The 14,255-nt window shown below is 39.2% G+C and overlaps 1 protein-coding gene across 1 annotated transcript in view; it reads right to left on the bottom strand.

The window, feature by feature from the left end:
- INO80 (INO80 complex subunit) overlaps window positions 1-14,255 on the bottom strand; it is a 121,666-nt gene that overhangs the window by 40,900 nt on the left and 66,511 nt on the right. Inside the window, exons 24-26 of the mRNA XM_006882999.1 lie at window positions 12,046-12,186; window positions 7,435-7,660; window positions 3,276-3,403 (exon numbers count right to left, since the gene is read on the bottom strand). Of these exons, the coding sequence (XP_006883061.1) occupies window positions 3,276-3,403; window positions 7,435-7,660; window positions 12,046-12,186 (495 nt within the window). The remainder of the gene's footprint in view (window positions 1-3,275; window positions 3,404-7,434; window positions 7,661-12,045; window positions 12,187-14,255) is intronic.

The following is a 14,255-nucleotide window of genomic DNA, read 5'->3' as shown; positions in this document are numbered from 1 at the left end:
AATGGGGATGGGTGTGTTAGAGGCAGTGTGATTGGCACAGGATAGAGCAGAGTTTAGGACTGTTGTAAATAGGGTCACTATGAGTCGCAAGCGACTTGATGGCACATAGCACTACCACCACCACCACCACCACCACCACCACAACAATCCTTGGACCAGAAAGTGGTCATCAGAACAGAGCAAGAAAACACTGCATGGTTCAAAATCAGGAAAGGTGTATGCCAGGGATGCATTCTATCTCCATACCTTTCAATCTAAATGCAGTATAGATCATCTGGGAGACTAGACTTTATGAGGAGGAATGTGGTATCAAGATTGGAGGAAGACTGATCAAAAACCTATGTTATACTGATAATAAAACCTTGCTTGCTGAAACGGAGGACCACCTGAGGCATGTGCTGCAGAAGGTCAAGAACTGCAGCCTTCAATATGGATTGAAGTTCAACATCAAGAAATCAAAGACTCCCATCACTGGGACAACTGGCAGCATCATGAAAGATGAAGAAGAAAATGAAGTTGTTAACAGCTTCAGCTTGCTTGGCTCCACAATCAACATTTTTGGTACCAGTATCCAAGAAATGAAAAGATGAATTGCACTGGGAAAAATTTGCTGTCAGGGACCTCTCCAGAGTATTGAAGATCAATGATGTCAGTCTGGAGACTAAGGTGCACCGGATCCAGACTATGGTCTTCATAATTACTTGCTATGTAGCACAGAGCTGGAAAATGACTAAGGATGATAGAGAAAACAGTGCCTTTGAGTTGTGATGCTAGAGAAGAGTACTGAAGGTATCATGGACTGCAAGGAGAAACAAAAAGGTCTGTCCTAAAGAGGGTGAAATCAAGCTGCTACCTGGAGGCAAGGAAGTATGTGAAGTTCAACCTCACATACTTTGGGCAGGTTGCCAAGAAGGCCCAATCCTTGGAGAAAAACATCATGCCTGGAAGGGTGGAGGGAAAGAGCAAGAGAGGAAGACCCAGGATAAGATGGACTGACTCAGTTATGGGGGGAATGGTGGTAGGTGTGCCAGAGACAATGAAATTGGCTCAAGAGAGTGCAGGGTTCAGAGCTGTTGTACACAGGATCATTGTGACTCAAGGCACATAACAAGAAGTATGTAATACACAGAACAATGGATGTTTCAATCAAAATGCAAATTCACCTTTTCCTAACAGGGATAGTTTATTTTTTGGTAGCTTACCTGCTTTCCTTTGGGACTTAAAATTAATAAACTTAGAAGTTGACATAGTGATGATGTATCTTTGGAAAAAAGAGATCATCTACTTTATTTAGCATGCAGCTTTTTAAAAGCATTTTTAGCTGCTGAAGATGACCATTTCATATTTTCCCCCTGACAATTCAAGGCAAGGCATGTAAGTGTACTTTACAGAAAGAGTTCTACAGCAGGAAAGTTAGCTGTGTTGTTTTGGATACTGGCTTCGTGTGGTTTGAACAGAACATTAGAGATACAAGCAGTGGTTGCGTCTTGTGGGACTCAACCCATAGCTGACCCTCTAGGGGGTTTTCAAAGACAGTAAATGACGTGAGAGGAGACTGTCATCTTCCTCCTGAGGAGCAGCTGGTGGATTTGAACTGCGTGCCTTTGGACTGCGGTGTAGTTTCTTAACAGTCAGTCCCCAGAGCTCATAAAGGCACAGGTAGTCCTTTTTTTTTTAAAAAAAAAAATTATTATATTTTGTGTGTATCATCAAATTAGATCTGACTGGTACAGGAGGAGATTGCCCCTTCTTCATCAGCAGAGCATCTGGTGGATTCAAACCGTGTACCTCTGTGGTTGGAGTGCAGCTTCTTGCCGCTAGGCCACCAGAGCCCCCTTAAGGTAGTCCTTTTATTGTGGACTATTGAATGAGAGTTTTTAGTGTAAACAAGATTTACATACAACACAATGGCTCAAACATCTTTCTTAAGGGTAATTTAGTCTCTTAGATGCATTCTTCTCTTTCCTTTTTTTGGTGTGTGTTTGTGTGTATCGTTAAATGGGATCCGGCTGGCACAGGAGATTGTCCCTCTTTCTTCAGTGTAGCATCTGGTGGATCTGAACTGAACGCCTTTGGGATTGCAATGCAGCTTCTTGGCACCAGGCCACCAAAGATCCCTAGATGCATTCTTTCCTAATATTCAGAACTAGGTGACACACACATGAAAACCAAGTCTGGACTATCAACAGCATTCAAAGGATTAAATACTGAAAGAAATGTCAGACTTATTGTTAAACACACTTTAAAATAATTTAAGATTTATATTAATAATTTAATAATTATTAATCTAGTAACTCAAAATAATTTAAAGGACCTTCTCACTCATTTCAGATAAACTCAGTGCAAAATTCAGCAGCCCATCTTTGGCTTCCAAAAATCCCAACAACCCAGCTTTGTCACCACTCACTCTTCATTCCTTTTTTGCATTGATGTGATCTTTATTCCCTTATTCGTAGATAGGGATGACTATGGTCCAAGGGAACAGCAGGACTAGACACCAAAGCTTTACATATAGAAATAAAACTCACAAATAAACAGGAAAATTTGGCATCCATGTGAGTTAGTATCTCAACCAGTGGGTTTGCAATCTTCTCACAATAAAGGCTCATTCCAGTAGACTGTGACTGTCTTCACTTTCCCTCTCTAATATCTACATTCATGACCTAATCTCTCTCATACTCAGACAATAAAGTAAAGAAAGCCCCAATAAGGAAGTAATTGAAGAAACAAAAGTTTCCTTGCCACAGCTCTTTCTTTCACCAATAACCCAATGGAGGTCAGTCTCATTTATCAGAACCAATTTCAAAACTTTTAAATGTCTTGATGCCCAGACATCAGTGTTTTTCAAAGCATACTAGAAGACTGCAATAGGAAATTAAGCTGAGAATGACTATACCAACTCAAGCTAAATAGCTCTCTGGTTTTTACATTGAAGCCATGTTTTCTATATAGAACTTTAAGAGGGATTTTTAAGATGATTCCTAGGTGCTGATCCTTATTCTCAAGGCCACCAGAGCTCTCTTAACTATTTTAATATTCGGGTATTTAAGTTTCAGTAAAGGACAGAAGGGTTTCTTAATTCATTGATACAGGAGACAAAGAAGTCCTTTGCACACTGTCACATCTGCCAGGACTGCTTTTGCTCCCTTATATACTATAAAATGCCACAGACATGCTTTGGGGCTCCCATTAAGCAGGACTAACATGGCATAGACACTTGATTCCTACAAGTTAAATGGCAAGCTGCACTAGATTCCCAAGTCTCTCTCTCCTACCTCCAGCAGGTCTATCATCCTGGTCATCTGTGAGTAGATAAGGACCCTATGTCCTTGAGACTTGAGCCGAGTCAGCAGAACATCAAGGGCATACAGCTTTCCACTGTCAGTGATGAGGCTTTCCTTGCCTGGGGAGAAGAAAAAGGGTGAGGGGGAAACTGTATTTAATTGAAACAGCAAAATCACTGACTGCAAAGCTGTATGCAGCCAAAATTGCTACAATTAGGATGCTTATCACCATAAAAAATGTCCTAGAAGAAGGCAAAGCACCATTAAAACCATGTCTCTAGTAATATTCCAAAAGAGGGAAACGTAGGCACCCTCCTAACTTATAGCTTTTATCAGACATCTATAGCCAAGGCAATGGAGAGCATCCTTACAAAGTGGGTACCAGGTACAGTTGATGTACCTGTATGAGAAGTTCACATTATTTCTGCTGTTAGTGACCTGAGAAATCGGCTTTCTCTTTGTTTATTCAGTATCTTGATATCTGCTTCTGCTAGTTTTGTGGTTGGATAGTTTACCTCAGATGGTACGAGAAAAGAGAAACAAGGGCTGTCTTTGAATATCCTTGTAGACACTTAAACACTGAAAATTGTAAATAAACTTATCGACATGACTTCTTCCCCTTCATCTTAAAATAAACCAAAATATCCTCTCCTGGATGATTTCAGGCAGGTTGGCTGGTAAATGCCATTATCCCAAACAGTAACACAATGAAGACAACAGGGCTTATTTAGCTTTTCTGTAAAAACTAATTTTGAGTTGCTGGAAAACACAGTTGCTTTCTAATTGAAGCTTTCTCCTTTCTCTTCCCTTCCCCCACACTTTAAAAAGCATTTCAGCCAGAGATCTTTAAGGAACACTTAAGTCACAAATTTTCATCTACTATCCATTGAGTATCATTCAACTCCCATCATATTTCAGGAAGCAGAGTTTCCTGTTTGCACACTGGGTCCATAAACATGCTCTGAACAATTGTTGCCATTAGGAGGGGGAAGATATGAGGCTTTCGGGGGTGTGGAACACAGACCGGGAGGAGAGAAATATTATACAAACAAGTAAAACAGAAAAGAAAATGGTTAGAAAAAGCGTGTTTTCCATCCTTAGTTCCTGAGTTTGAAGCAGAGCTCTTCTGAAGAACTGCAGAGGTGGACTGCTGAGAGCAATCCAAAAGTTCTCAACAGCCGGTTCTCTGTTCCCGCCACTATTTGCCAAGTGTACAATTATTGTATAAACTGAACAAGAACGAATGTGCTGACAACACCATAACAAATCACCAGCAGCTCTGTTTTTGTTACAAAGCCTTAGGTCCTGGATGTTTACTCCTCTGCACTAAAGCCTGACTTTTCCCACCTTCGGAACACTGCCAGGCCACAACCCCTCCCCTGATGCTGTCTGTGACACAACACCTTTGTTCAGTCTCTTTGTTTAGTCCTGTTTAGATTATGGAAATGCTCCTCATTCTGTTGCTCTCTACGAACACAATCAAACGACTGCAGCTTGGACACAACCAACTACTCAGCCTTGCATCAGACTAGAGATATATATTCCAAGGCAGCAACAATTTCATAATAACTTCAAGGTTTTCTTCTTGTCACTATCACTTTTCTCCTTTAATTGGATTAACTAATTTTGATAGCACCTAAACATTCCCCAGAGTTAAAAAAAGGCTATAAATGAGAATGCACAAGCCAAGCTCATCAGCTCTCTGCAGTCTGTTTACTTTCTTACCCCATTTAAACATATACACACTGAACAAATATTTAATCACATACAAACTTATCCTGTGAATTCTGAGAAGCTTCAATTAATTCCAAAATCATGATTCCATGATTTTCACTTGTCTCTCACATTTAAGATAATAACTACAGTGATCAGGATTAGGAAGGCTTAAAGTTGAAAATGGGCATATGAATGCTAAAGATGCAACGTTCATGCACCTGAAGGGGCAAGAAGGATACCTGTTGCAGGTTAATTTTTATGTAGTATGGGAGGAGAATTGTATTCACATGGCTCTTAGCCTAGTATTCCAAAGGAAAAGGCCTAAGCAGCTACAGACTTCAGCACTTGCCTTAAAACACCTGCAATTCACTCTGTAATTTCTTAAGAGCTACCAAGTTACAGTGGACAAGAGCACCACCTGGTGCTAAGCAAGGAACAGAGACAGCAGTAATAATACAATTCCCTAGAAATCAGGCTGATTCTGCCAAGCCAAACATGCCTCCAGCCTCTTTAAAACACAAGCTGAGCTGAGGGTGTGTGTGTGTGAGTGAGGTAAAAATGAACAAACTTAAATTATTCTGATCAACAGTCATTACAATCTTATGGTATTTCTATTTAGATAGTGGTTCTTACTATAAGATTCTGTGAGAAATAAAACAAGAATGTAGCCCATACATAAAAAATTACTCACGGCTACTGACTTAATTCCAACTCATAACAGTTCTGTATGACAGAAGAGAACTGTCCTATAGGGTACTCTACAAGGCTTTAAATTTTAACGTGGATAAATTGCCTCATCCTTCTTCCCTGGAGGGGCTCATGAGTTTGAAATGCCAATCTTTCAGTTAGCTGTCCAACACTCAAACCATTATGCTACAGAGATCCTTGATGAGAAATCAAATATCTTTTTTCAAACTGGCTTTGTGAGTAGGTGTGTTAAGTGAGGTATGCTTGCTTGCAATAATGAAACCTTTAAAGAAGGAAGTATACAGTCTTCTCCTAGTAAAACATGAACACTTATTAAAGGTGTTTTAAGTCTAAGGAATATAGCATAACCAATACTTCTCAGAGAAGCAAAAAAATGTGAAAGGAGTAAAAAAAAAAAAAAAAAGAGATAAATACAGGTTTCAGTGACTCTCCCTCACCCCACCCCAGCCAGACTACAGAGCACAATGGGGTCAGTGAGGAGATGGTTGGTTCTCACAGTAAACAGCCAGTAAGGCTGTTGGTTTTTATCGATGCTAAAAGAACTCAGACACTTCCTGCTATTTAAACAAGGTCCATTTTTCTTTCAAAGAACAGGAAAAGCCACAAGAGATTCCCACAGCGCCAGCAATAAGCCTGCTACTCCTGTACTGGGAACTTAAGAGTTAGAATAAAAGGACAAAGAAATAAGGTGCCATCCAGCATCTTTCAATAGCTGCGCTCACTTCTTACCTGGTCTTCTGGGATTTACCTGACTTGCTGGATTTGACCCTTTTCAGCAGCATTCAATATACACTTGGGACGCCTCCTTATAGTCACACAATAAATATATATACCTTTACTCACTGCTGTCATATGTTCTAGGCCAGCTATGAGGCCACAGACAAAATCATTCTCATTTATCCAAAAAAGTACTCTGTTTCAGAGCACTCCCAAGGCCAGTAAGAGGCTGATCTAGAGCCCCTTTACCTTTAACAAAGTTAACAATAATTGGAAAAAACACCTGTAAATACAAATCCAGTTAACTCTTAAAACCAGTAAATTATTACTTCTTTAAAAATAGAGGAGCTATACCTTACATCTAATAAGATATAATCTAGGTTATCAGAGCAACCAAAATTGTGTTTCCCAAATTTGTCAGCAGGTGTAAGCAAGTAAAGAACATGAGACTATAAACTATTCCTGCTCAGTTTCCTTACAAGCAGTCTCATTAAAGCAGAGATGAAAACCCAGTTTCCTTCCAAACCTGGACCTTGACCCTAGGGGGTATGGGAATCTGCTAGCTGTTTGGCACAAAACACACTGTTTTTCCTTTCGTTATCGTTCAGATCGCTAATGCTTCGTGCAGGACACTGTTTACGTTACTTCAACTAGGCTTTCTGTAGAGTGACGACATTCTCATTCATTCTACCAGCTATGGCACAAGACACCCTTATTTATTCAATCTGAGGTAAAGCCTATCTTGGATTTCCCCTCCTCCCTGTTTTATTTTTTGCTTGTCAAAGCACTCTTTCTCAGATATAAGTTTATCAAAACAAAGTACTAAAACACAAATCCAGAAATATTTTTCTCTCATTTTAAGTTACTTGGGCATTCTTAACTATATATTATCAATTGAGGAGATAAAAGCTTTGAATTAAAATATCTGACTCAAATGTCATTACACAGAATATCTGAGTAGTCCTCCCTTTGCCAAAACTAGGAACATTTTCTAAGACATAGGACTCACCTGGAATCCTAATGAAAGACCAGCCATTGTGAGGCCTGATGCTCCACAGTCCTCCAGGTGGCTCTGGGAAGAACTGTGACCGTCGATTTAACCAGTCTGTAGCCAGTTCAGGGGCCCCATTCAACAAACACTGCTTGGCTGCCAAACTCCCTCCTTCTTTCAGCATGCGCTGCTCATACTCTGCACTTCGGTCATTACAGTAATAATCCAGCGGCACTGCGGTGACCTGTAAGGAAAGATATTAAAAAAAACCCCTCTTTCACATTTTTCAAACAGGCCAAGCTTTTAGAGAATCTCAACCTCAAAATCTCTCAGTCCAGTGGTTTAATATCCTGTTCTGACAAAAGTGGCTTTTCTTACTGAGCATCCTCAGTATAAGGCCAATCTGGAAACAAACTAAAGATCTAAAGAGAGTCGGAGTTTGCAGTCAAACTGGGAAATCAGGTCAGGGATAACTCTCGATTTAACTACCTACATATTCATCTCCCCACTTGAAAGCTCTATTAGCCATACGGAGAACAGTGATGCCAGAAAAACAGCTAGTTAATTATAATTTAAAACCCTGAGAACTAATGACTTTTGATTACTGGAAGCTCTTAATATTTTTGTGGCAGAATACTTCTATTTTTCTTTAACTAGATTGTAGATGGACAAACACAATAGGAATAAAAAAATTAAAGTCTTCTTTTTCTGACTATTAGCTGGAGGAAAGAAGAGTGAACAATTAGCGGAGTATACTAGATTCATTTCCTAGCTAGGGCAGAGGTCATACATATCATTATCCAACAACAGGTGCAGCCCAGTAACACATGTTGATCACTCATCAAGGAGTAGAGTATCCTTGCCAATTTAGAAATATAGGCTTTATCCTACTCCAACTAGGGTTTGTTGATTCCTAATCCTAACAAGCAGCTGTGTCAGATAGCTGTGAAATAATCTGATAAGCAGTTTGGTGAAGATAAGAAAGCTATCTTTGTTAAAATTTGGAAGTTGTGATTATCTGCCAATTTAGGTTGATATAAAGTATAAAAGCTCATTATTATTGTTGTTGTGTACCACAGAGTCAGAACCTATCCATTGCTGACCGTCTGGTAGGTTTTCAGAGGCAGTTAATCGCACTGAGGAGACGGCACAGAATGGCAAGACTTCATAATTACAGCACAGCTTCTTGCCACTAGGCCACCAGAGCATTTTAGAATTAGTAAATTGCTTTGAAAAATCTTGGAATTAGACCAGAAGCAAAGTTGGATATAAGGAATAAGAGAGAAATAAGACTATACAACACTGGTGGTACAATTTTATTTAGGTGGTTTTGGGGAGCTCTGGTGGCTTAACGGTAAGGAACTGTGTTGCCAACCCAAAGGTTTAAATCCACCAACTCCTCTGAAGAAGATGGGCAATCTCCCAATCAATGTTTAGGGAAATGGTTCTCAAGTTTTAGTGTGCCCAAGAACCTTTTGTGGGAATTAGTCTAAAGTGTAGATTTTGATCCAGAAGTCTAAGGGCAGGTCATTAGGTCTTTATTTTTAAACTGTACCCCAAAACTACAAGTCACACCTTGAGAAATGCTGCCCTTGGGGTTATAAACAGTCAGCTGCCTTGGAGACTACAGGGTTGCAGGTGCCTCTGTTGCAGACAAGAGGATTCCAAGAACAGAGAAACAGCATCACTTAGCAACAACCAGAAAACATTCTAGCCCGGAATGCAGATGAAGTGGAACTGAGTTTACTACAGAGCAGTGCCATCTATGGCTTGGATGTAAAACTACAGAGGGTTACAGAAGACTGGGTCCCCAGAACTCCAAAAAAGGCAGTTTTAGATAACCTCTTACCACCCTGACCTTCTCCACAAGGAATATTTCCAAGTAATTTATTTTTTTCCATTGAAATGTGAATATATGCAAATGAAGAATAAATTACAAAACCCAAACCAAAAAACCCTCATGCCACTGAACTGGAACCAACTCACAGGAGACTCTATTGGATTTCCAAGGCTATAAATCACACAGGAGGAGATTGCTCATCGCAGCCTTAGAGTCATCAGCACAACTTGCCAGGCACCTCTAACTACTATTATTTATTACTAAAACCCAAAACATTTTTGGGGGGATAGTAAAGGAGGACTGAAATGGTTTAAATAAATAAACAAACACTTTGGGCTCACAGTTACAAGATAAAAATCAAAAGGTAGAAAGTCAGTATGAGGAAAAGGAGGAAAATGTAAAAGGCCTTTCTGTTTGCAAGTCTTTTCTAGGTACTCTGGCTTAATAATAAAACAACTTTTTCCAGATGTAAACCCTAACACTCTTTTCAATGATCATTTTTGCAGCTATCCTTCCAAGTTTAAGGCTGAAAATTGGGAGGTTTGTAAGTCATTTACTAGTGAAATATGTTTCTCAAAGCTGCTTTTGAACATCCTTGCATCAAGATACACGCAGAAACATAGAATATCAATGCATTACATATAAGCTGTGTACTCATGATGCCCACGAGGTCATTCTACTTAGAACAAATTCTGCTTCCTAAGTCTAAATCTAAAGTCTTAAATTTCTAAGTCTAAATTTCTCTATCCCAAAATGCCTCCACCTATTCTGCTAATGTCAGTGGTCTTTCTGATTTCTTAAAAGCATGGTGAGATGAAGCATAACATATTATTCTTCCCTTCTACAAATGATATATACTCCTTTTACTCCTAACATGCATTACCTCTTATTGTTCCGCTTCACCAACCTGCTAAACTATCGTACTTTCAAAGGCTACATCAAGAATTCAGCGCGTCCTTCCTGAGGACATGTGTGTTCCTGCCTAACTCAAGTAAGCATAACAGCTCTAAGTGCTTTAGCATTTTTTGTAAGATGAATTCCTGGGTCTTATTTATTAACTCCATGTTTCTCAGCTAAGAAGGGAAAAAAAGCTTCTATATTAATTCCTTCCTCAGTGGAAAAGCTCTTTCTAAATTGACCTTAAGTTTTCATAGCATATGACAGGGAAATTGTCTTAACTCAAGGTCAGCACTGAGGCTTCAAAGGCAAAGAGTTTCCCGTTCCTCAAGTTATAAAATTAATCAGATAATGGAAACATCTCAAAAAAAAATCTCAGGAAATGTCTTGTTCACATGGCTGCCTTGATGAGAGCTTATGTCCATGAATTTTTTTTCTTCTTTTAAAAAATTTTATTAATTTTTAATTTTATTATTATTATTTTTTTAATGCACTGTCAAATTGGACCTGACTGGTACAGGAGGAGATTGCCCCTCCTTCTCTAGCAGAGCATCCGGTAGATTCGAACTGCATGCCTTCAGGATTGCAGCGCAGCTTTTTGCCACTAGGCCACCAGAGCTCTCAGAGTTCTCTTGTTTTTGAAATTTTAAGAGATATTTAAACCACTCCCACCTGTTCTTGCTTTCATATTTAATGTATTAAGAAACTCTGTGAGGGGGGGAAATGAAGAGAGAGGCAGATTAAGAAAGGTGGATGACACAAAAGAGCCCTTTAGCCAAATGATAAAAATACTGTCTTACTCCTTCCTGGCTATCATCACATATTCAGTCTTCCCCAGATACAATTTTTTGCTGTGCAGGCAAATAGGAGGACTGGGCAGGAGGAAGAGATTCAAGCTACTTTGAAAATAACAAAATAATACACTTAGAGTTATGCATATGCATGTGTGAATATGTTCAGAGTGGGGTTGTCCATAAGGGTTGGAGCTTTGGCTAGTAACAATGAAAATCTTTCATGTCTGCAAATGCACATACAGTTGCACGTAGTTCACCTTCTATTTGTTCTATAAGGAATATAAGAAGCAAATATAATAATAGTACCCACAGTCTTTTGGTTTTGATCAAGAATAGAAAAGAGATGGAAGATGTAAGCAAAGTAACTTACTCCTGGCTACCAAAGAGAGCCTGTGCAGCAAGGTTGCCAGCAATCACAGGAGTACTATGTTTTGATCAACAGGGTTTTGAGAAGATCAAGACAGCTATTCAAAGCTGAAGCTGCAAATAAACTTCTCTCAATCTGCAAATAAGTCACTGTTCAAGAGCATGTACTTTTGTGAACCACAGTTCAGGTGGCCCTACTAGGAAAGTGAGGAGGGGAAGAAAACCAGCCTTAGAAGCGTTCACTACTAGAGTCATGTTTCCTTTTGTTATTTGGAGACTGTACTGAGGCAATAAAGCCAGATCAAATCTCTCCCTCAGTTTGGCCCTCTCCTATGAAAAATCCCTCAAAAACCTCAATGCAAGTGACAAATGACTCCTCCTTTTCAAATATTCTACTGCCCCTGACTTGGCTGTTGGGTTATATTCAAAGCAACAGATGGCTTGTCTTTATTGTAGTTTAGAGCCCCTGTCTAAATAAGAGGACACAGAAACATGGTCAGGGAATGAAGTCACTCCTATCCACCATACAACTATTCTCAAACCAAAAGAATAAAAGGGACAAAGTGCTGACTTAGGAAGGCTAAGACTGTGGGTACTATTATTTTCAAATACTGAAGATTTATGCTTTTCAAGGTTCAAATAATTTAATTCTGTTTAAGAAATGGATCACTGAAATTGGGTTTATTTCTTCAATTACTATCTAATTTGTGTCTCCCCTCCTGGGGCACTTACTCGTGGACTGGCCACACATAAAAAAGACGGTAGCTCGGTGAGTAGACAGCAACGAAGGGAGGAGGTAGATGATCTCTGCTGATGGATGACATGGTCTGAGTAGCCACTCACTGCTTTACAGTGACTGCTGAAAACAAGAGACTACCAAAAACAAACAAACAGCAAGTTAATTATATACAAAAAGCAAGTTAATTATATAACACAGTTAAGGTTATAATCACAATATGTAGTTTTATTAATGTACTTTGAACCAAGTGTTATTTTTACTCTCTCTCTCTCTCTCTATATATATATATATACCATGGACTGCTAGGAAAACAAACAGATTCACCCTGGAAAGAGTTAAACCGGGCGGCTCCCTGGAGGAAAGGATTCTGAGGCTCCGTCTAACATACTTTGGACATGTTGCAAGGAGAGACCAGTCCTTGGAGAGGGACATCATGCTTGGAAGGGTGGAGGGACAGCGCAGGAGGGAAAGGCCCTCTATAAGGTGGACTGATTCAGTGACTGGGGTAATCAGGATGGGTGTATCAGAGACAGTGCAATTGGCACAGGACAGAGCAGAGTTTAGGGCTGTTGTACACAGGGTCGCTATGAGTCGAAAGCGACTCGACGGCACATTACAACAACAACAACAACAACATATACATTGTCAATTAAAAAGTCACAGCAGGGGAGCTCTTGTGGCCTAGTGGCAAGAAGCTGCACTGCAATCCAGAGGCGCAAGGTTTGAATCCATCAGATGCTCTGCTGGGGAAGGAGGGACAATCTCCTTCTGTACCAGTCAGATCTGATTTGACCTACCTACACACACACACACACACACACACACTCTCACAGCAATAGCTTCCGTAGACATTTGTGTGTATATGATGAAGAAAAATATAGTTTTTACTGCAGACACAAAATACATGTCTAGAGTTAAGCACAATGAGTAATTTCATTCTTTAATTTGTTTAAACCAGATCAATTTAGCATCACTTGTATGTTTATCAACATGCCACAGCATGGTCTACCAAGGTTACCATTCTTTTCTATTTTTAAAGTTCTCATTCTTGATATACCAATAGAAGTGCTCAGGAACAGAAAACAAAGTATTTAGTTCTTCTACCTGACCATCATTTAAAAATACAAATTTCCCATTCATATTATTATATCACGAATACATTTTGACAGACCTTATAGCTAATGTTAAAAGATTCCACTTGTAGGTATTCACATGAAGGATTTTAAATATGAACATTCACATATAAGGAATTCCTCAATGGGAATGCAGAAATTCTTTAATGCCATCTTGGACATTTACCTCTTTATATTGTATTTCCATTTCAAGTGTTCACTAATATCTTTGGGTCTCCATTCTTACTCATTTCACCTATTTATTTACTAGTTTCTCAAAAAGGAAGCGGAAATCTACATACATAACCTTATAGATAAAGATTACAAACATAGTAGTCTACATACATTCTTGTAAGGTCAAGAAAACAAACTGTAAAATTAGAACACAACCAGGACCTTTTGTAAGAGTAAGTTATAGTCCCTAAAGATTTCCAGTACCAACACTGCTTTACTCAGTATGATATCCTGCTCCACTCATATCAATTTGTTTTACACAGGATTTCAATATTTCCCTGCAGTAAATGGGTTCTTCAGGACCATAATTTAAGGGAAGGCATCAAATTGTCTAATAGGAGATATATTTCATTATCTGCTTTTACAAAGTAATCTACAGCTTCTAATGAATGGTCATGAACAAACTGAAAAGCTTTAATGTTTTTTCGCCAGACAGTTAAACTGTCTTCACTGGTCTGTAATCTCACAGTATGAGAGTTTTCCACTACTTTATTATAACCCTTGTATGATGTAACATTGATGTGTCTGGCCTCTCCAGATGTTCAGGCTCTCTTACCTTATGCATGCAAGAATTTTATTAATCTTCTGAGTTTTTCTAGCATTTGTATTCTCATCTTGATGCTGGCTCAAAATGGAAACTCACTGTTTTTTGAGTTGAAACTGATTCATAGCTAACCCTCTCTAGTATGCTGACGAGGCTGACAAAAAAAAAAAATCACACTGGAGATTGGTCACCTTTCTCCAGCAGAGGCACTGGTGGATTTAAAACTAAAAAGGCACTGTCTTTGGGTTAGCAGCACAACTCCCTACAGACTATGCCACCAGAGCTCCCTTTATATTGGCTGGCATCTATTTTA

Source organism: Elephantulus edwardii, unplaced genomic scaffold, assembly GCF_000299155.1.
Source record: "Elephantulus edwardii isolate Elephantulus edwardi_28Jun2011 unplaced genomic scaffold, EleEdw1.0 scaffold00026, whole genome shotgun sequence".
NCBI lineage: Eukaryota > Metazoa > Chordata > Mammalia > Macroscelidea > Macroscelididae > Elephantulus > Elephantulus edwardii.
This window is presented reverse-complemented; position numbering and strand designations above follow the sequence as displayed.